The sequence below is a fragment of the Peromyscus californicus genome, unplaced genomic scaffold (assembly GCF_007827085.1).
Source record: "Peromyscus californicus insignis strain IS unplaced genomic scaffold, ASM782708v3 Scaffold_18__1_contigs__length_77618521, whole genome shotgun sequence".
Lineage (NCBI taxonomy): Eukaryota > Metazoa > Chordata > Mammalia > Rodentia > Cricetidae > Peromyscus > Peromyscus californicus.
The window spans coordinates 60,709,384-60,731,787 of record NW_026294480.1 but is presented as its reverse complement, the minus strand read 5'-3'; the positions used below and the strand labels follow the sequence as shown (position 1 = coordinate 60,731,787).

The window sequence follows — 22,404 nt, the reverse complement described above, 5'->3', positions numbered from 1 at the left end:
GTACTTTCTTGAGTGCTCTCACGATGATCTAGACCCTTACCAAACATTCCCAATGATCTGCTTTCTTTTTTTAACTGCTCAGCTTAACTCTGACCATCTTGCAAACAGGAGCTCAATCATGTTGCTGTTGTTATTAGACTTGAGGGATGATGCTGGGGCTTCATGCTGCTGGATCCACGCTGTACCACTGAGCTCCATCCTAGGCCCCACCTTGGTCTTATTTTATACCCATCATTTTGCCCATCATCTAATACATAGCTAGTGCTTCCTAAATATTTATTGGTTGATCTCAAAAGTCTGTGAAGAATTGAGTATTACCTCATAATAATGTCTTAGCATCTGCTTACCTGTTCTAAAAATTGCTCTTTCACTGGGCAGGCTACATCCAGTGAAGTTGATGGCCATCACCCACACTTGATAGCATCGGTCAGGTTCTAAGTCTTCAAAAATGCAGCAACTTTCTTTCACAGTCAGTCTGTATTCTTCTACCAATTCTAGCACAAGACACAACTATGAGTTCAAAGGTGACTTCTAAAGGAAACTAAAAACTAGTTATTGGAAAAAGTAGTTTGATTTTTGCAGAGGACTCAAACTGATAACTTTACAAACTTTACATTATTCTGTGATAATTATCTCTTTAGGATATATAAAAAGCAATAGCAGTCTAAAAACTGATACTTAGAATGACATAGTATTACTAGTGAACATTTATCACAAAATAATAGCATGTTAGTACATGTCTGAGATTCATAATCCACAATTAAATTAACTTATTTAAAAGCAAATATAAAACTTGCATAGAGTTTATGTCACTTTAAATCTCAGTAATATAGTCTCAAGAAAAGCCTCAAGAACCAATGCCAATATTCCACAGGAGTCCGTCATGGAAAGGACAGCTCTGTGCTTTTATTTAAGATTCCATAGAGCATCTTTCCAGACTAGTAAACAAGTTTGCTACTCAATATGACTTTCCAGGTTTCAGATCCTGACAGTTTTTCCAGAACTTCAGTGACCTAACTAGGGCGACAAGAAAAACAAAATGACTGACATATGGCCACACCTGTAGAAAAGCTGGGATTTGGTGGAGATGCACCACCATGAGTATCAACTGGAAACTTAGCATGTTTATTCTGCACAGCTGAACATGGAGGCGGGGTTATAGCATAGAACAGAACATGGAGGCGGGGTTACAGCATACAGCTGAACGTGGAGGCAGGGTTACAGCATACAGCTGAACATGGAGGCGGGGTTACAGCATACAGCTGAACATGGAGGCGGGGTTACAGCATACAGCTGAGCATGGAGGCGGGGTTATAGCATAGAGCTGAGCATGGAGGCAGGGTTATAGCACACTGATGAACATGGAGGCGAGGTTACAGCACACAGCTGAACAAGGAGGCAGAGTTATAGCATACAGCTGAGCATAGAGGCGGGGTTATAGCACACAGCTGAGCATGGAGGCGTAGTTATAGCATACAGCTGAACATGGAGGCGGGTTTATAGCATAGAGCTGAATATGGAGGTGGGGTTATAGCATACAGCTGAACATGGAGGTAGGTTTAGCGAATCTTGGTAGGTCTTTATAGGGGAGCAGTCTCAGGCTGTAAACATTGGAAGGAGAAGGCTAGGATTGAGAATTTGTATGTACACTGGTCAATCATTCCTAAACACTCATACTTGGATCAGAGGAAGGCTTTGCCGCCCTTCTGAGCCTGGTCTGGGGACGGCTTTGCCATTCCCATAGGTCTGAGGCATTGGGGTCCTTGGTATGGTTGTGCTTACGTCAAGAACACACACTCACTCAGGACTTTATTCTTTCCTTATATATTCACCCAGGTCTTCTTCTACACCCCACATTTCAGAATCCTTTTAACCATATATCTCTACTTATAAGGGGAAATATTTAAATTTGATAGGATAATGAGCTATTATGAGATGTTGAAGTTGGTTCAATCAAGACTTTTTTTCAATTTAAAGTTTCTTAAATGGTTTTACTTTAAATATTTTATAGCAAGTATTATTAAATACTATTATGAATGCCTACCCATTTGGCTTTTTATTTGTTTGGGGTTCGGGGCTTTTTCATGCAGGGGTCTCTCCTGGAGCCTAGACTGGCATGGAATACTTCATTCTCCTGCCTCCACCTCTGGAGCCTAGAGTTACAGGTACAAGCTACCTACCACATCTAGTGACACCTTACACTTTAGACCAATTTGATTATTTTTACGGAAATGCTCTCTTCCTTTAAAGAATCGTTTTCTCCCTGAAGTTAGCATATGATAACGTTATCAGTTACATATAACAATACAGTTATCCTCCTGCATTGCCCCAGAATGTCACCATCTCAAAATACCTCTAGTTAACAACCCGGATTGTCCCCCAAAAGAAACTTAAGACTCTGGCTGCCTCTTTTCCAAGCTCCAGGTCATCCTCACCTACAGCCAACTCTAGGACAGTCTGGGATATGTGAAACCCTGTCTTTAAGAAAAAATAATTAACTTTTAAAAGTGATTTTGAGCCGGGCAGTGGTGGCTCACGCCTTTAATCCCAGCACTCGGGAGGCAGAGGCAGGTGGATCTCTGTGAGTTCGAGGCCAGCCTGGTCTACAGAGCGAGATCCAGGACAGGCACCAAAACTCTATGAGAAACCTTGTCTCAAACAAACAAACAAAAAAGTGATTTTGAAGTCTCCACCAGAGTGAAATAGTCTACACTCATTATACTCATTATAAACTCCTGAGTTTGTCATGGGATGTTGATGCTGCCACATGCTCATCTAATTTCCCAAGCATGTGGGTCTGTCTTCAACAGTCGACACAGAATGCCAGCATTGCCCGCACTGATTCGTCAGGAAGTGCGGCCTCAAACTGCCTGGCTCTTCGGTCTCATCAGAAGTTCTGGGCAGAGAGGTCTTCACAAAAGCTCCGTTTGTAAGGCCCGCCCTCTGCTTCCCACACCAAGGGATGTCACGTCTATCTACTCATCAGAAGTTCTGGGCAGAGAGGTCGTCACAAAAGCTCCGTTTGTAAGGTCTGCCCTCTGCTTCCCACACCAAGTGATGTCACGTCTATCTACTCATCAGAAGTTCTGGGCAGAGAGGTCTTCACAAAAGCTCCGTTTGTAAGGCCTGCCCTCTGCTTCCCACACCAAGCGATGTCACGTCTATCTACTCACGACTTTGGGCCTCTGGATGACTGAACCATACCTAGATGCATGCCTTGAGGACTGTGAACACGAATTAACCCTACAGGCTTCTTCGAACTGCAAACCTGACATCTAGTGCTGTGTTTGCGTTAAACTTATTGTGGAGGACACTGGCCTGTGTGTGGACAGCTCATTTCCCCTCTACGGAGCAGGACACATCATGCTACCTGTCAGACTTCAGCACTGGTTAAACCTCCATTCTCTCTGAAACTTTGGATCCTGTCATTTTGAGAGCTCAAAGTCTGACCTGAATCTGAATCTTAACTATAATGTTCATATTACCATTATGATGATATTAATATGCTTCTCCTTGATATCATTTTTTAAATTGTTCTTTCTGCTAATATTTTATTATGTGGTTGTTGAGGTATTTTGTTATCATTCTTGTTTTGTAAGTGGCTATAAATGCTTTGTGGAAATACACACATTTCAATATGTATATTGCATAATTATATGCATATCTAATGTGTATTGCTCAAGTACTTCACACTGAGATGCAGAAACCTAGGCCTGCCCCTGTCGATGTGTAGCAATCTTACCATTTACTTCCTGGTCATCTTGGGGCTCTTCCACACAGTACACCTGGAATGAGTCCACAACGTCCTCCTTGTTCATGCTCCAGTACACCGCAATCGTTGTGCCGGTGGCAGAATTGGGTTCCTGGGGTTCTAGTCTGGGAGGCTGTGGAACTGGAATAGAAGCCCTATGATTAATGTCATTTTATTGATCAATTGTTTTGTTCAAAATATGTTTAACACATTGTTTTGTTTTGTTTTGTTTTGTTTTAAGCTGAGGACCGAACCCAGGGCCTTGCACTTGCTAGGCAAGCGCTCTACCACTGAGCTAAATCCCCAACCCTGTTTAACACATTGTTAAAAGTCCAACAATATAGAAATCTATGTGATAAAAGTAGAGGAGTCCCTGTTTCCAACATACAGCCCTCATTCCTCGGATACAATCACTGTTAGGACTGAGCATGTGGCCCTCCAGAATGCTTCCCAGGCTTTCCTGTAAGCACACAAGCCACACAATAGAAGTTAACAAACGTGAGCCCCTAACTACATAACACTATTCTGTAGTCTTATACTTAGTGAAATAAACTACAGTGACTAATGGATTATCCAATAACTCAGTTTTACTTCTTAAAATCCCCCCTAAATATGCCCTTTTTTAAAGATAAGAAATGCTATACTGTTCTATATTGACACAGTTTATAACAATAAAAAGCAGTGAGTCCTTTTCAGACATTGCTATAGTATCTTTGAGGTGAAGGGGAACTTGCCTTAAATTTTAGACTAGAATTTTTAAAGCTACAATCCATCTTCTCTTTCTAACATGGTATCTCTACCTATTCTTAAAATTAAAATTTAAAAATTGACAGGGGGCAGTAGTAATCTCTTGATGGAATTACACATAAATTTTTAAATGCCTAATGTAATTACATGGCTCTGAATTTTAAAGACAACAATATTCTCTAGTGTTTTACTGGAGATTTTTGAAACTTATAATTATGTGTATTGAACATTAATGCCGTATAAACCAATCTCTGTGCAATTATCTTTCTGAGCTTATTACACATGATCATTGAACATATTTTATACATCAAAGAAAAAGGTTATTCTCATAGTTGAAAAGATGCCATACTTTTAAAATTTGTGCATGTGTCTTTCTGGCCAACAATTTCCTAAGAGATGAGGTTATTGGAATAATGTAGGCCAAATTCATAAGTTGACACTCAGGAAAAAGGAAACAAAGGTTAGTTCAGCAATAAGGTCAAAATGCGAAACAAAATAAATGGATTTGAAGAACAGAATAAAAAGACAAATTGGAATGATTCAATAAAGATAAAGAGGTAGAGAAATAATGCAATTATAAAAAATATGAGGAGCGGACTAGGAGAATGGTCAAGTTCATGGGCTTCAGAACAAAGGCTGGCTTCAGGCTAAATGCAAGACCCCTAGCTATCTGCATTATATTAGCCTCAGTTTCTCCACTTTTTAAAAAACGAATGTCTAATACCATTACATCCTAAGGTTGTTGCATGAAGCAAGACAATGTATATCAAGTGTTTAATAAATGTGCCTGTTGGGAGGCAGCATCCAGACAGCAAGACAACCTTGGCAGGAACTCAGAAAATGGAGAAGGGAGCAGGGAACTCATGACTGTGAAGGTTGAACTGAAGTCCCAGGACCTGGTAGGCCATTGGGGCCACAGAGACAGGACACGCTGAGTAGGCTGCATGGGGAGGCAGATATCTGCCTGCCCTGGCCTTTCCCCAAAGACTGATGGCTGTATCTTCCAACAGAGAGTCAGAGCTACATCTGAAGGTACCCATCCAGAGAGAGGTGATCCAGTATGTTTTCATGTTGCCCAGGTTTATGGAAGAGCCAAACAAAACACTTCAACTATTATTAGTTTTCTTTGGAGCAGCGTGGAGAGCTTGGAGCATGAACAATGTGAATGATCTTCTTCCCACTATAAATTATACATGGCTGGAGCTAATCTTGGAAAAATGACAACATCTTTCTACATCCTTTTCTCTCTAGCACAGCTTAGCAAACCTCAAAGCTGATAGTCAACCCTGCCCCATCACCTAATTTCAAGGTAGAGCCATTGTAGAGAATTAAGCAAAGCACATAGGCTAGAAGTAATTTTGTTTCCACATATGACCCTCCACTCAAAGAATTAAAGTTAAAATATCCTTTTCTCCAAACAGGAAATGCATTTTCTCTTGAAAATGCTCCAAAGGGGAAGAAGAATATCCCAGAGACACAATCTAATAATCATGACTACATTTATAATTCATATTTAGCAGAACACTGGAACCCAGATTTTATATGTTAGAAATTCTGTTTAAACTTTTCAGGGGTAAACTTGAATAAGTGTGATGTCAAAAAATACAAAGGGAATCTTGGGGCTTCTTCTCCAGGAGCTCAGGTGCAGGAAGAGGAAGTACCCCTGTAGAGCCCCTCTGACTGACTGAATGTGCCTGTAGAGAGTTTTCACACTCAGGGAGCTAAACATTAATCTGCTTGGATTTCAGTGCCTGAGGCCAAATGTAGATTCCACTCAACCTGACTTTAAAAATTTCCACAGGAGATACAGTCATAGTGCCATCATGCACTCAGAAAGCTGATGCAGAAGGAACATGAGTCTGATGCCAACTTGGGTTATATAGTGAAATACTTTCTCTAAAAAATGAACACAAGTCTCCAGGAAAGCAGCATCAGTCACAATAGCTAAGAGGTGAAACAACCCAAATGTCCATCCATGGATGAATGATGGATAGATGATGGATGGATGGATGGATGGATGGATGATAGATATATGGATAGATAGATGGATGATGGATGGATGGATGGAGTAGATGGATGGATGGATAGATGGGTGGATGGATGGGTGGATAGATGGAGTGGATGGATGGATGGATGATTGATGGATGGATGATGGATGAATGGTTGGATGATTGATGGATGGATATATGGATGGAGTAGATGGATGAATGGATAGATGGGTGGATGGATGGGTGGATGGATGGAGTGGATGGATGATGGATGAATAGATGGATGATGGATGGATGATGGATGGATGGATGGATGATGGATGGATAGATGATGGATGGATAGGTGGATGATGGATGTATGGATAGATGGATGTATGATAGATGGATGGATGGATAGATGGATGGATGGATAAAACCCATGGCATAAGCATATAGTAAGTCTTAAGCACCAAAGTTATGAAAGGTGTTGCAAACATGAGTGAACATAGAGAAAAATATGTTAAGTGGAATAAGCCAGTTACAAAAAGATATAATCTTTTATTCAGGGCACTGCAGTCATCAAACTCAGAGAAAAAGAGTAGCAATTTCTGGGGTCTAGAGGAAGAGGGAGTTGGTGTTTAATGGACACAGAGATTCAGTGTTGCAAGATGAAATTCTGGGGATCTATGGTAGTAATAGTTGTCAAGACTATGAACATACTTCATGCTACGGTTGTATACAACTAAAGATAGTTAAGATGCCAGGTGTGGTGGTACACACCTTTAATCCTAGCTGCAGGTAGGTAGAGATAGGCAGATCTCTGAGTTCTAGGCTAACCTGGTTGAGTGCCAGGCCAGCCAGGGCTTAATAATGAGACCAAAATAAATAATAAAATTAAAAGTAAAATAAAAATGAGTAAAAATATGGTAAATTATTTTTTAAAGATTTATTTTCTTTTTAATTATGGCATACATGTTTCCATATGGGCACATGTATATATGAGAGCTGGTGCCCCTGGAGTTTAAAAGAGAGCCTCAGATTCCCTGAAGCTGGAGTTATATGCAGTGATAAGCTACCTACTATAGAAGCTGAGAACGGAACTCAGGTCCTCTGCAAGAGGAGTGTGAAATCTTTACTGCTGAGCCATCTCTCCGGGCCCTAATATGGCAGATTATACATGTATCTTAATACAATTAAATTTAAAATTTAAAACAAATCTAAGATCCAGAGTCACAGAGACCTAGCTATCACTCCATGGGTGGTTTTCTTCTCTTTCCTTGCCTTGGGGGCAGTGGATAAGATGCAAAGACTCTGAGGCCAGATCCCCCGCACCTCTCACCAGCTGTGTGGTCCTTAGCAACATGATGTTTTGCTGTGCTATCTCCACACCTGTCAATGTGGATAATAACTAACCCTTCCTCCTGGGGTTGATGTGGCAGTCAGGATGGCTCTGTAGGTTTCACTAGGGCCCAGCCTCTATGGGGTCTGAATAAAAGGCAGGTGCCACTGCTTCTCATAGCGGGAGCTGCATTCTGTGGAAGTCAGCAGGAGCCAGATCCTCATGGGCCTTGTCTCTGAGTGATTTCATTGGTCACAGAACAAAATATATTGGCCCTGGGCTGCATACTCCACAAAGCAGACACAGAGCGGCTTGGGTCCTTTGTAGGGGTCTTTCCCACAGTGCTTCACACCTCTAAGCCTATACACACTTCCTGGGGTGATGGCTAACAGTCTCTGACTGTGTCTTTCTGTGGCCTCTAAATTATAAAAGAAGCCCTCCTATTGAGCATCAGGCACTCAGAACTCTATTCCTGTAAACAGGCAGCTGTGTACAGCGAAGCCTTAATATGATGGCTGCTCTATTCATCAGCATCTTAGTTTGTGGCTGCTGCTCTGGCTTAATGCGCCTAAAAGACACATGCAAACCCTCTTCCGTATGGGACAGCTCTGAAGAAAATTCATTAGGGTAGATGACTGAATTGTCTACTTCATTAAAGGTGTTGGGGCTTGAGTATTTTGCAGGGGGTGTTTCTGGGGGGAGGCTGTCTTTTTAAAAGACACACCAGCTTCTGGCTGGTTCCTAAACTAGAACCGTGTCTACAGGAACGCGGGTTTTAAACACAACGGCTGTCTGTGAGGTAAATTTGACAAGGGTACCTCTTGATGAGGACATCTGAGCACCCTGTACAGTAAGCAGAACTCAGTAACCAGGAAAACGGCAGCTTTGAGCGTTTAAATGCTGCATTGCCTTGTTTGCTAAAATAGAACATTAAAAAATAATTTGAAAAGCTGGCAGAATGCTCTGACAGCTGAGTGGGAAGCTCCTGGCTACAGACCATGATGCTGAGCTGTGAGTTCTCCAAGCTAATCTGTTTGGTTTGGGGGGTGGGGGAGAGTAAATAAAGAAGAGGAGGAAGGAACTGAGTTGAAGAGGGGAAAACTACTTATAAGGTAAAATTCGTTCACCGCGTGTGAAAGTAATTTATTCCTTTTTACTTATCTGCTGGGCCGCTAGTGTGAACAATTCTCTTACATGGAGGGAGAGAAGTTCTAGTTTAAAAAAAAAAAAACAGAATAAAAGAAGAGGGGACCTTTCAGTTCCATTCATTTCATGTCTCCTCTTCGGAGCATCACGGAGCTTCCAAGGGAAAAGCACAGCATCACAGAGATGAGCGGCTGGCCCCTGCATCATCTCAGAGTCTCGCTGTAAACCTTACAGCCCACACGCATCTTCACCCAGTGAGAGAAACTTGACAAACAGGCAAGCAGGACCTGCCAAGCTCCATCGAGGTGAATGATATATTAAAACACTCACCAGCCACTTGTTTCAACATCTGGTCACTTCGCGCCGAGCTATCGTCATAGTGCTCAAAAAGCGAGAAGGCGGCCGGCATGTTCTCTAAGGAGGCTGTGCTATCCATGGCGGAAAGCAGCCTGAAAGGGAACAGAACTCCACTAAGTCGGGAAAGCACGAACAACACCAAACCAAAGCAGGTCTTCCTGTTCGGCTCGAAGCTGGTGGGAGCAACTGTGGTTTGTATGAGGCAAGGTCCCCCCACTCCCACCCCCACCCCAGATATCCCAAAGCATCGGGAAATGCACATCTAAAATCCATTTATTCTTGGACTCCTTACACACCTGGTAAGATACCAGAAGTCTCATCCCCAGGCTCTCACATTTGAAAACTTCCAAATCATCTAGCCTTGGATTCATTTCTTATAAATGAGTCCTGAACATTGCTTCACATCCATGATTATTTGATTTCCTAAAGGACAGATCCTGAGCCAGTCTGGAAATTTCCATGCTATAGGGATGGCCCTGGTGTTCTCAACCCTCAACACCAAACTTCCAGTCATACTAAAAATAATACTCACCTACTATGTGCCAGGCTCTGTTCTAGGGCCTGGGAGTCTAGCTGTGAAAGCAAGGCCAAGCTGTCTTGGAAGACAAGCTCTGTTCTAGGGCCTGGGAGTCTAGCTGTGAAAGCAAGGCCAAGCTGTCTTAGAAAGCTCAGCTTCCAAAGGGACGGGTTCTGTCTACCCAAGCCCTTCTCAAGGAGGGTGCCCACGTGCACTAACACTGAGCGTTTGGAACCAGGCCTGGCATAGAAGCATGGATACAGGAAGAACAGAAACGGGTTCGCTCTGAAGGGGAAAGACGGGAGGGGGGTTTACAAAATGACCTGTCCTTAGCCAGAGGGGCCTCAGAGCCGGCCAGGGCTCCTTGTTTGGCACTCTCACAGGCCTGGAATGTTCTTCTAGCAAGGAAGTCAACTTTGAGGAACTGCACGGGCTTCCTTCTCTGGACTCTTGGTTTTCCATGACCAGACCCACCCTGAGGCCTTTGTACTGGCTCTTGGTACTCTCTTCTCCCAAATTCACGGGCACAGTGCCTTCCTTCGCTTAGCTCAGCCCTGTTCAAATGTCAACGCTGTGGAGAGAGGTTGTGAACTGGGCAAGGCCAACCTTACTGCAGCCCGTTTCCTGGTAGTTATCAAGGCCTAGTGTGTTCTTTAACTGCCAACTTCACCAAAATATAATTTTGCAAGGAAGAAAAGACTGTCTTATTCATTATTTCATTCAATGCCTTATTTGATGCATAGTAGGCAATTAGTAAATATATCTTGATTTAATAAGAGGCCCGTGGTTTAATCTGTGTAGAAATCAGGATCTCAGGCATAGTAAATCTGGAATTACAATAAGGGGGAGAGATCATGAAATATTTAGAGTCCCTTCTACACTTGCTATTGTTAAACATGATGAAATTCACTGCTATTTGATTTGGGGGAAAATGCTTCAGTGAGGACTTTGGGGTATTAAAAAAATGAGCAGGAATTTCTGAGGCAACAGGGAGAGTAAAGGTATTGCAGATGGTGAAAATGTCATGGGCACCGGCCAGAGATGCCAAGGAATGTGGCTCAGCAGAGAGCAGAGCACACCATGGAAACAGGGACAGACAGGAAAGGGGACAGTGTTTTGTGACTCGATGAAGGGCCTTTCACACACACTGAAAATTTCTATTTTATCTCTGAAGATAAAGACAGTCACAGGATTGTTTACGTAAGGGAGATGTAGACAACCCTGATTAGCTACAGAGGAAAGATCAGAGCCAGTACACAGGGTAGGCAGTGGAGTGAGTCAGGAGGCCCCCACACTGATCTGGATAGGGGGAGATTAAAAGCCTACATTAAAGCTTTGGGGGTGCGGAATATGGAAATAAACTAGGAATGGTTATTTTTTTTAAAGTGGCGATCAGGGTTGGAGAGGTGGCTTGGCAGTTAAGAGCACTTGTTGCTCTTGCAGAGGACCCAGGTTCAATTCCCAGCACTCACATGGTGGCTCACAACCCAGTTCCAGGGGATTCCAGTGTCTTCTTCTGAGCTTGGGGTTCAGACATGCATGTTATGCACAAACACACATGCAGGCAAAACACCCATACCAAAAAAATAAAAAATAAGAGTAAAAATGTGACCAATATGCACACTTAGCCTTCTCAGTGCATTTCACTGACTAACTCTACAGAGGCTATCTGCAGATACCACAGTACATCTGAGTTTTCTCTTGTACACAGACCTATTCAATTTTAACAGCAAGCTGATATCCTTTTACAAGTCAGTCCTACAATGGTTGAGACTTTCCTGTTCATTATTATAAGCCAGAAGAACAAAGCATAGAGGGACTGCATCCCCTTAACAGAACAGCATTTATAAAAGCAAAAAATGTGTTGTTCAAGATATGCAAATGTTGGGTCTAAATATGCTTGACAGCATTCCTTAATTTAATTTTAGTGCTGAGAAAAATCAATTAATGTAAAAGCACTGTCTTCAGAGATATAATGAAGTCAGGAAAAAAGCAGGAAGAAAACAGCTAAGAGAAAATAAGCTAGACTTAGCACTTCCTGTAGAAAGGAAGGAGAAGTTGTCTTGAGGACAGAAAGGTGTGTGTGTGTGTGTGTGTGTGTGTGTGTGTGTGTGTGTGTGTGTGTGTGTTCCTATTTATAGAGCTTTCTTTAGTTGCTCATATATTCTCACCAAATCCAAGAGTTGTGTTGTCCTTTATTTCACTACATAAAAATATTGGCTACCCCAACACCTACACAACTCATTGACCATGGAGGTGCCAAACTGATGCCTACATAGACTCTCCACCCCTACATTCTAGTGTCTTTGGTACAGGAGTGTACTTTGCATACTACCAAAAGAGAAGCATAAACACCAACCAGTCCAAAAACGCTTAGATCCATCATGGTGTCCAGCCTACAAGGTATGCCAGGGCAATGGTGGCACAAAGCTTGTGGGAGTCACCAACCAATATCTGATTTGACTTAATGTCCACTCCATGAGATGGAACTCATACCCAACACTGCTTGGGTGACCAAGAACCAATGACTAGATAGCCCAGGGACCTAGGATAAAACCAAATAATATTAGTCTAAAAAACAGGAAAAAACAAAACCAAAACTGCAGTGATAAAATGACTCCTAATGGTATTCTGCTGTACCAATATAGATCAATGCCTTGTTCAGCCATCATCAGAGAAGCTTCCTCCTACAGCAGATGGAAACAAAATCCAGAGACCCACAGCCAGACATTATGCAGAGACTGAGAGACCTTGGAACACTCAGCCCTAAATGGAATGTCTCTACCAAACCCTGCCCCCAGAGCTCAGGGAACCCCAAGGAAGAGAAGGCAAGAGTTAAGAGCAGAAGGAATGGAGGACACCAAGCAAACAAGGCCCTCTGAATCAGCATATAAGCAAAAACTCATACGAACTCACAGAGACTGAGGCAGCATGCACAGGGCCTGCATGGGTCTGCACCAGGTCCTCTGGGCATGTTTCATGACTTCCAGTCTAGTGTGTTTGCAGGTTCCCTGACTGTGCGAACGAGTGGGTCTCTGACTCTCGTGCCTTCTCGTGGGCTCGTTTCCTTCTGTTGTTGGCTTGCCCTGCCCAACTTCGATGTGACAGCTTCTGTTTTATCTTATTATACTTTACTTTGTTATTTTTTTAAATGAACGAATGAAAGAATGAATGAAAACCTAGCCACTAGGGTGAAGGTTAACATCTGAACTGTCACTTAGACCTTCTGGGAGAGGGAAAATCAGTTTTTCCCTGGGTATATCAACCACTCCAGGACAGGCCTCATGTTGAAGAGTAGTTGACCAACATATAATGGACTCCACTGTTCTTTTGTGTGTGCTTTTATTTGGTTGCAGTTTGGTGTTTATGTTTGACTGTTGTTGTTTCTGTTTGGGTGCTGTTTTATTTTGTTTTCTTGTTTTGGGGGGTGGTTGTATTGGATTTTTGTTTGTTTGGGTTTTTTTTTTTTGAGAAGGAACTTAAAATTAGGTGGGTAGGGCAGGGATGGGGAGAGGATCTGGAACGACTTGAGGGAGAGCAAGAATATGATTGACATTATATTTAAATTTAATTTAAAAGTTATTTTAAATAATAAAAAATATAATAAAAGAAAAAATATTGGTTATCCCAAGTGTATTCCCCTGTGATATGCAGCAGTAGTAAAGATGAATTCATTGTCAATTGGGAGTGAAAAAGAAATTAATTAAAATGACATGTAAATTACCAAGTTAAAGAATAAAACCAAAGGAATGGTGTTTAGAATGCAATGGCCATCTATTCATATTAGCAGTAATCAAGTATTTAGAAAAGTAAAACCATCCTTCAGCATCTTTAAAGTAAAAGCATTTATAAATTTTCATCCACCAAATTTTCTTCCTGATCATTATCTTACACATGTAGATGGGATAAAAATAATTAAATATGCATCTCTATTGTCCAGTGTATATGAAATGGCACTATAAATCCACATATTTTTAAACTTAAAAACCAATAATTACATTACTGATCTTTAAGTTAAAAAAAAAATGTGGATCACTGCTTGGGTATGAGTTTCTAAAACTCATCCATGGGAGCTGGTAAGGGGCCTCACACTAGCCTACAAATCCTCAAGGGGTGGGGGTGGGCTCCAGGGTCTGGGACATACGTGTCATCCAGAGGATTCAAGCAATGTCAGGCCCCTCCGCTGGGCCTGAGGACAGACTGAGACTTTCACCCAGAGGTTCTCAAGCCTGCCTGTCCATCACAATCACCCAGGAAGCTTTGAAAATGCCCAGACCACACTTCAAACCAACGAAGCCCCAATGTGAGGGCATATGAATCAGACAGCACCAGCAGGTTTGGTTTGGTTTTGTTTTGTTATTTTTGTTCTTGTTTTTCAAGTCAGGGTTTCTCTGTGTAACTCTAGCTGTCCTGGAACTCACTTTGTAGACTCAGCCAGCCTTGAACTCAGAGATCTGCCTGCTTCTACCTCTGGATCGCTGGGATTAAAGGCATGCTCTATCACCACCGGTTTTAACGCTCCTCAAGTAACTATTCACAGTACAGCCACTGTTATAAAACACTGGCCAACTAGTACCAACACTAATGCATAAATAGGTCTTATAAAGTATATTGGTACTATATTATAAGCAAATAAGAGTCATTCCTGTGGCTTCAGGTATCTGAAAAAGGTCAAGTTTTCTATTCAAACTCCTTTTAATATACATCCCAGATAAACATTTCTGATTTCAGTCTCAGCTATTTACTCTCTGCCATTAAACTTCAGTAGAAATAAGCCCAAGATAATATTTATAACTTAGAAAAGGACATTTAAGATGCCACTAACATGATAAGACCTTGGGCTCAACTAGCAGGAAAGATCTCAAGTTCTTGCTGTGAGGCAAAAGGAAAAGGGGTGAGATCAGTGTTTGGATGGCAGCAGTAGATGACCTGGAAGACAGAAATCTGATGTCTGTGTCTTCATGGACAACGCTTTCCAATCATGTTGATGTTTTGCCTCTCAGAAGAATGAAAAAAAATCTCTTAGACTGAGTGTTAAAAGCATATTCAAAACAAAACCCGATCAATAGCGTAAGATTCATTCGATTAGCTGAGCCGAAAGAGAAGGTTAAGTGCAGAACTACCTTCTGAAAAGAAAATGAGTGAACATGCCGTCAGGGCAACATAGGTCCTAAAATTGTCCACAGCAGCAAAGAATGATTGCTTCAAATGCTCATATTTAACCAATAAGTCTAATCATTTATAACACTTTTTTTTTTTTAATTCCATAGCAGGAAAGATAGTTGAGATTAGCTTGAAAACACAGGCTACATCTCAGGAAAGCAGTTAAAAATCTACACTACGATAATTGTTATTTAACCAAAGCACATGCAATTTTCTTCTGAAGCTGTCATTTAACATTTAAAAGCACTACATCTAATTGTGAAAACCCAGCAGCTCCCTTGATGTGTTTTTAATTGGCAGCTCAGCCTCCCCACCCCCAAGCATCCCACCATGCTCTCCTCAGCCTTGCTATGTTGCACCATGTCGCGTATACCTTTCATTGATTTCCTCAAATGACTTGGGTTGGGAGAGGAGGAAAGAGAGAGAGAGAGAGAGAGAGAGAGAGAGAGAGAGAGAGAGAGAGACTAATTAACAACAGAAAGTAAAAGCAACCAGGAGCATTAAGATCAAGCATGCTAAACAATCTTTACCCCTAAGCATCCCTGAGGCCATTTGTCTTTGGGACTTCAGGTTGAATAGCAGGGAAAGTGGTACTCAGAGCAGGTGAGGGTTGTGTGGAGGAGGAAGGGGCCTTCATTTGCAGTTTGCCTTGCTCTCTTTGATGGGCAAGGCAGACAGTGAGCTGTTGTAGTCTAAACAAATAGTTTAGAATTCTGTGAAGCAAGGGAAAAAATAAAATATTTGTTCCATGTAGGCTTTACATATCATGGGATCAGCAGTTATCTTTGAGGGATATCCTCTCTCTATTTCCAATGTTCTCCAACTTTTCTAGAACGGATAAATATCACCACCAAACGCAGAAACAAATGTTTCCCCCTTCCTAATCTGTTCTCCTAGACAGAAAGAAATATTCTCATCAAACAAAGGTTATTTGTGAAGCACAGAGTGCCTTATTGATGTTATACTTCATAAGAGGGTCCTAAGTTAAAAATATTAAAGCTTTGCTTTAATTAAACATAAAGCCACGTGACGGTTTTAAATTCTCCTTTGAGGATGGCCATATTCACTTGATCTAAATTTTCCCTGGCTAGAGGTGTCTCCAGAGGTCAATCATGAACTTTCATAATGCCTATTTTTGCCTCAATCTATCTTCCAACTTCACTGGGAGTTCTAGGAAGATAGGGAACTTTGAAGTGGGAGGGGAATTCACTCTCAGTACAGACAGAGGTTTCCTATTTGACAATTAGGCTTGTATCTGTCCTCTGGGAAAACATCTGTATTACTCCTAGTTAATCATGAGTGTATGGAGAACCAGCATCTTCTGGATCATTCTAGGGATTTATGAGGAGCAAACTAAGGTTCATCCAAGGGAGAATTGCTCTCCACAAGTCCCTTGTTTGAATTAAGGAATCATATCATGAGAAAGCTGCTTCTAACAATATCCCTGGCCCTATTTGAGGAAGGTGCCCCAATTAAATCTCCCTTATACATCAAAAAGGGAACCAAAATGTTACTGTCAGCTACTTGGTAAGGGCAGAGGGAATGGTTCATATGAGAGGTCACCTCAGATGAAAAAGTTCATAGGACAGACACAGGGATCAGCATGAGGATGCTAGGCAAAAGGAGACTGGGCTGACCCTCAGAGGAACAGCATGGCATAAATAAGGCTGTGAGGGGGCTCTCCAGTCTCAGAAAGTGATCAATCAACCTTCTGTAACATGATGATAGGATAGCCTCCTTCCATGGATCTCTCACAGAGATCTGCCTGCCTCTGCCTCCTGAGGTGCTGGGATTAAAGTGTGCACCATCACCACCCACTGCTCTGTTTGTTGTTTGAAACAGAGTCTTTAGGTATAGAACAAACAGGACTTGTACCTCTGATACAAGTGCTGTGTTACAGGGTAGTGCCTCTGTACCCAGTTTATAAACAAATTTAGGAATAGTTTTGAAAGTGGACGTGTGCCAACATGGGCACCAGGCATCGGGCCTGCTTCCTGTGGTACTCACAGCCAGGAACACGGTCTCGTCCAGCTCCTCAGCTTCTCTCACTATGGTCTCCAAGGTGTCCTTGGCTGTGTCCATGCTCTGCAGAAAGTGGACCATCTGGTCGTGCAGGAACTCCATCTTCTTCTTCTTCACTTCCTCGAAGCTCTGGGCTTTCTCATCGTACTGCGCCAAAACCTTCCTCATCATCTCCTCATTCTGCTCTTCCAGCCGCTTCTCATTTTTGCTGCAGTTCTCCTAGAGGGGCGGGGCCAGAGCGCTTCTTAATGAACAGAGACGTGACGCCTTTGTTTGCCCCTCATCTTTTTTGCCTTTGAAAGAACTGGCCTGTGTGCAGTTGGTTGTTTTTACTCTTTACTCTTTGGGGGCCTGCCACCCAGCTCCCAAAGAGTCACATGGAGTCTAATTCTTTCTTATGAATGCTTGGCTTATTTCTAGGCAGCTTTTCCTAGCTTAAATTATCCTGTTTACCTTTTGCCTCTTGCCTTTTATCTTTCTCTATTCTATATACCTTTCTTTACTTCTTACTCCATGGCTGGCTGTGTGGCAGGGTGGCTGACCCTTGGAGTTCTGTCTCCTTCTCCTTTTCTTGCTCCTCCATTTTACATTCTTCTTCTTCTGTTTATTCTCTCTGCCTGCCAGCCCCACCTATCCTTTCTCCTGCCTTGCTATTGGCCATTCAGCTCTTAATTAGACCAATCCAGTGTTTTAGGCAGACACAATAACACAGCTTCACAGAGTTAAATGCAACACACAAGAATGCAACATATCTTTGCATCATTAAACAAATGTTTCACAGCACAAACACATCTTCAACTAATATTCCACAACACCTCTGACATTCCAGCCAAAGAGTCAAAATTCAGAACATGGTCTAAACTTCTAGCTTATATATCTGCTTTGCTTTAGTTAGCTTTGCAATGGAATTCACTATATGAGTACCATCAAGAAAGAAAAGAAATATCAAAATTTAAAAAGAAAGAAAGGAAAATCACATCTGGGGAGGATCCTGGCCTGTGTGGTTTTCACCTCTCTGTGCCAGTATTCTCCTGGGAGGGGCAGTTTTACCACAGTGGAAGGAACTTTACTGTCCATTTGGACACAACTGCCAATTAGCTATCCTCACTAGACTGACTGGGGAACAGGACAATAAAGCAGCTGTTCACTGATCTACAATGCACCAATGGGATTGGTTAGTCAGTTTCTGCAGTGACCTGGAGGCCTCTTCACTTCTGATTGACAGCCACAGGTATCTGGGCCACCTCTGGGTAAGGACAGAACATTCCTACCCACTCTCTTCACAGTGGAGGAGCAGAAACTAAATTCCAGAAGTGTGCACATTCAGTGGTGCCCTGAGACACCATGGGCCCAAAGAGAAGACTCAAGTCAGTGGCCAGAACACTTCTGGAGGCCAAGCAGTGAGAGGCAGGAAAGCAGAGCAGAAGAATCAGTCTCAGTCTCTCACCCATGAAATGGAAGCAGTAACACCTCTTAGTAACTGTCTGAGGCTTCACTCTCAGAGAGCATCTGCCTTAGCGTGCCAGGGCCCTAAGAAGTGAGCGTCTTTAGGGGAAAAGCCTTCATCCTTAAACAGAAAGTGACCTCAGTGCTCACAGTGAGGGGAGACCATAAGAACCCTCACTTTGAATTAAGATAACCAACAATGTAAACCAAACACACACACACACACACACTATACATCACACACATAGAAATACACTATATACTACGCAACACACACTCTACACCACACACACATACATACACACTATACATATTATACCACACACACACAAACACTATATGCCACGCACACATACATGTAGTTAGTCTTTCTTGTTGGACATTATTTGGGCCACCAGCCCCCAAATAATAACACAGAGACTTATTATTAATTATGAAAGCTTGGCCTTAGCTTAGGCTTGTCCCACTAACTCTTATAACTTAAATCAACCCACGTCTATTAATCTACGTTCTGCCACATGGCTCTTTACCTCTGCCCATGCTGCACATTCATGCTCCATGTCTCACTGGCTAATTACCCCATGCCTAAATTCATCCCCTGAGTTCCTCTCTCTGCCTAGAAATCCCACCTAACCTCTCCTGTCTAGCTGTTGGCTGTTGAGCCAATTAAACTAATCACAATGACACATCTTCATACAGTGTAAACAAATATCCTGCAACACATACACACACACACACACACATACACACTACATACTATACCCGCACACATACACTATACACCACATATACCACATATCACATACATGCACACACACTATACACCACACACTACATATTACACCACACACACACACACACACACACACACACACACACACACACGCTACACATATACTACACACTACATACACATTATAATACACATACCAAATCAGTTCCAAATAGTCTACTGTCGATACAATGAATAGGGCAGGACAGAGGAGAAAGAAGTATGCTAACTTACCTCGATGGTATTAAAAAAGGATTCAATCTCACTAACAAAAGCTTCAATCCTCAAGGATTTTTCTTGTAGGTTTTCAAGAAATTCCCCTAATTGAACCTGAAGGGAAGAATTAAAGTGTCTTTACTGTAGAACATCAGAGGGACACATTTCAATCAGCGGTTTCTGGTTTCCTTAATATATTTGTAGAGTTTTACTATACCATACTCACCAACAAATCAAATTTTAGGTATTTTCACTGCTTCTCCTAAATGGATTGGACACAGTTATGTCTGAGAAACAGTCGAGTTCTGTGGGGCTGGAGAAGTAGCTCAGTTGGCAAATACCTGCTTTGCAAGCCCAAGGACAGGAGTTTGAGCCCCAGAACCAACATAAAACCAACTGAGCATGGCGGTGCCTGCTTGTAATCCAGAAATGGGGAGATAGAGACAGGCAGGTGCCTGGCCAGCCTAGCCTATTAATGAGTTCCAGGAAAGTGAGAGACCCTGTTAAAGTTAAAAAAAAAAAAGTGGATAGTGCCTGAAGAAAATACTTGAGGTTTTTCTCTGACCTCTACGTGAATGTGAGCACACGTATGCATGGGTATTCTTGTTTAATAAACTCTGGATTTGAATGATTACCTTCATAGTGCCTGGCATTTTATAGTCTGAAGTAGAACTCTACGGTGTTGATTATCAGTTTGATAAGCTCTAGAATTGCCTGTAGATAGACTGTAGATACAATGTGACCCACTGCTTCTAGCCCCTGCTACCGTGACTTCTCCATGGTAGACTGTACCCTTGAATTTGAAACCAAAATAGCACCCCTTCCTTCCTTCCTTAAGTCACTTCTATCAGGCATTTTTACAGCACCAAGAAAAGCAAGGAACACACAGCCTTCTAGCTAAAGTGGCCTGCCATGCCTCAGTGGTTTCTTGACATAACCATACACAACCTCAGTGTGCCTGGCAGAGCTGAGAGGGTGAGCAGGGTACTCCCAGCTCGGCACTCGGCACACCAAAAAAGGGTTAAAAGGTTTGCAGTAAGCGGCAACCAAGTAGAAAATTTATGGAGTGGTGGTTGAGGGCGGTCCCTACTTCAGCCATCGTTCTAAGCCTAGCGGCACTCTGGCCTGATAAACATAAAAAACAAAACTGAAGAACAGAGCTTCAGCGGTCCACAGAATGACGATGATATCACATGACAAAGCCTCTTCAAGAGGCCGCTAATTCCCTGTAGGTCTCAATCCCTAACGCCCCGCCCCCTACCCCCTAGGCTCCTGTGACACAAGCTGCATCTTTGTGTAGCTTCTCCTCACATATGTTTTCCCTACAGTGTCCATTTCTAGAACGTCCTCTCTGCCATTGACTAACACGATCTGTACCTCATCAAGGCTCAGCCAAGCTTTAGCTTTTAGACACCTTCCCTGGCCCTCCCTCTTCCACCCAACTACTGACCGCCCCAAAGCTTAGTCTCTCAGCATCCTGTACTCCCGAAAGCCAGTACTGAGCTGAGAAACTGCTAAGTCCATCTCTTCATTGTCTTTCCTTTCCTTCTCACTCCCAATGACTGGCATCCTTCCTGACATAGAACAGGGGATCAATAAAACCCATGACAAGGGAAAGAAGTGAATCAAGGATGTGGATAAATAAATAAAGACAATCACCATGATGGGGGATGGGCAAAGCAGGAAGAGCTGGGGCTTCAGGAAACTGCAGCCAGCAGTCTCAAAGGGGCAAGCAAGTCCATCTACCAGTTAGAGCTTTTGTGAGATCCCTGTTTCTTAAATTTTTTAAGAGTTCCTTGCTTATGCATATGAATGTTTTGCCTCCATGTATGTATGTGCACACATGTCTGCCTGATCAGAAGAGGGTATTGTGTTCCCTGGAACTGGAGTTATGGATGGCTGTGAGCCACCATGTGGGTGCAGGAAACTGAACACAGGTCCTCTCCAAGAGCAGCAAGTGCTCTTAACTGCTGAGTCATCTTTCTAGCCCCCAACTTTTCTTTCTTTTTTTTTTTTTTTTTTTTTTTTTGTAAGTTGCCTCCAACTCTTAATTTTCATGGGTAACTTAATGAAAAAAAAAAAAAAAAGCAAGCCTTCCTGGCTTTAGTCATGGGTTCTCACCTTTCTCCTTCCCACATTCCTTACAGAACATCAAATGAACAAAATAAAAAAACTTTAAAATGTTGTTTTAAAGATGACACCATGATCCTACTTTTGAATTATTTTTTTAAATGAAAGATTTATACGATCTGAAGAGATCAGAGTATTGCTTTTGGACTTTTAAAATTGTCCACGTTTTGGCAAAACTCAGATAGGAACAAAACACAATTAATAAAAAGGTATGGAAAACTGAGCAGACAGGGACCAGTAGCTGTCAGTCTTCAAAGAAAATGTAATCCTAATGGGGCACATCTCAGTGGAGTTAATGCACCTGATATGTAAGATTTCACAACAGAGGTTGCCTGGCCCCTTTCTCCAAACTTTAACCAGAAAAATGTCAAGGAAATTTCACCCTAGAGGACTAGAAAGGAATTAATTTGATAGGAAAAAAATACCCAGATTCTAAAATGTAATCCTGTTTAATCAAAATGATCCTGACAACTATTTAACAGCAACATCATTGAAGGGTCGTGTGAGAACCACTGACGGGAAGGCACTGGGCCTAAGGGTGTGGACCCACAGCCAAGAACAGAAGCTCTAATGTCGGGCCAACCTGGGTACCGGTCCCAGGGTCGTCCCTCGTGACCTCAGCAAACCACTAATGCCCGGAGCCCATCCCGGTTTCTGCAAACTGTGATGGGGAGCTATGAGAATTAAAATGTCCTTTGTAGACCAAGAACTCAACCCAGGCCAGGCACACAGAGAAAGTGCTCAAGTTTTGTTATTATTTGTTAACTTTAAGATCATTCTGGATGCTATATGTAGGATGGAGATGTGAAAATAGAAGGTGATTGGCAGGTA

The 22,404-nt window shown here is 42.3% G+C and overlaps 1 protein-coding gene across 2 annotated transcripts in view; it reads right to left on the bottom strand.

Annotated features, from left to right (window-relative positions):
* Cmya5 (cardiomyopathy associated 5) overlaps positions 1–22,404 on the bottom strand; it is a 98,853-nt gene that overhangs the window by 25,552 nt on the left and 50,897 nt on the right. The window contains exons 3-8 of one of the 2 annotated variants that reach the window (XM_052743565.1): positions 19,462–19,557; positions 16,995–17,228; positions 15,361–15,383; positions 9,281–9,399; positions 3,743–3,892; positions 348–494 (exon numbers count right to left, since the gene is read on the bottom strand). In XM_052743565.1, coding sequence (XP_052599525.1) covers positions 348–494; positions 3,743–3,892; positions 9,281–9,399; positions 15,361–15,383; positions 16,995–17,228; positions 19,462–19,557 — 769 coding nt within the window. Of the gene's footprint in view, positions 1–347; positions 495–3,742; positions 3,893–9,280; positions 9,400–15,360; positions 15,384–16,994; positions 17,229–19,461; positions 19,558–22,404 lie in introns of those variants that run through there. The other variant, XR_008219595.1, reaches the window with a different exon arrangement.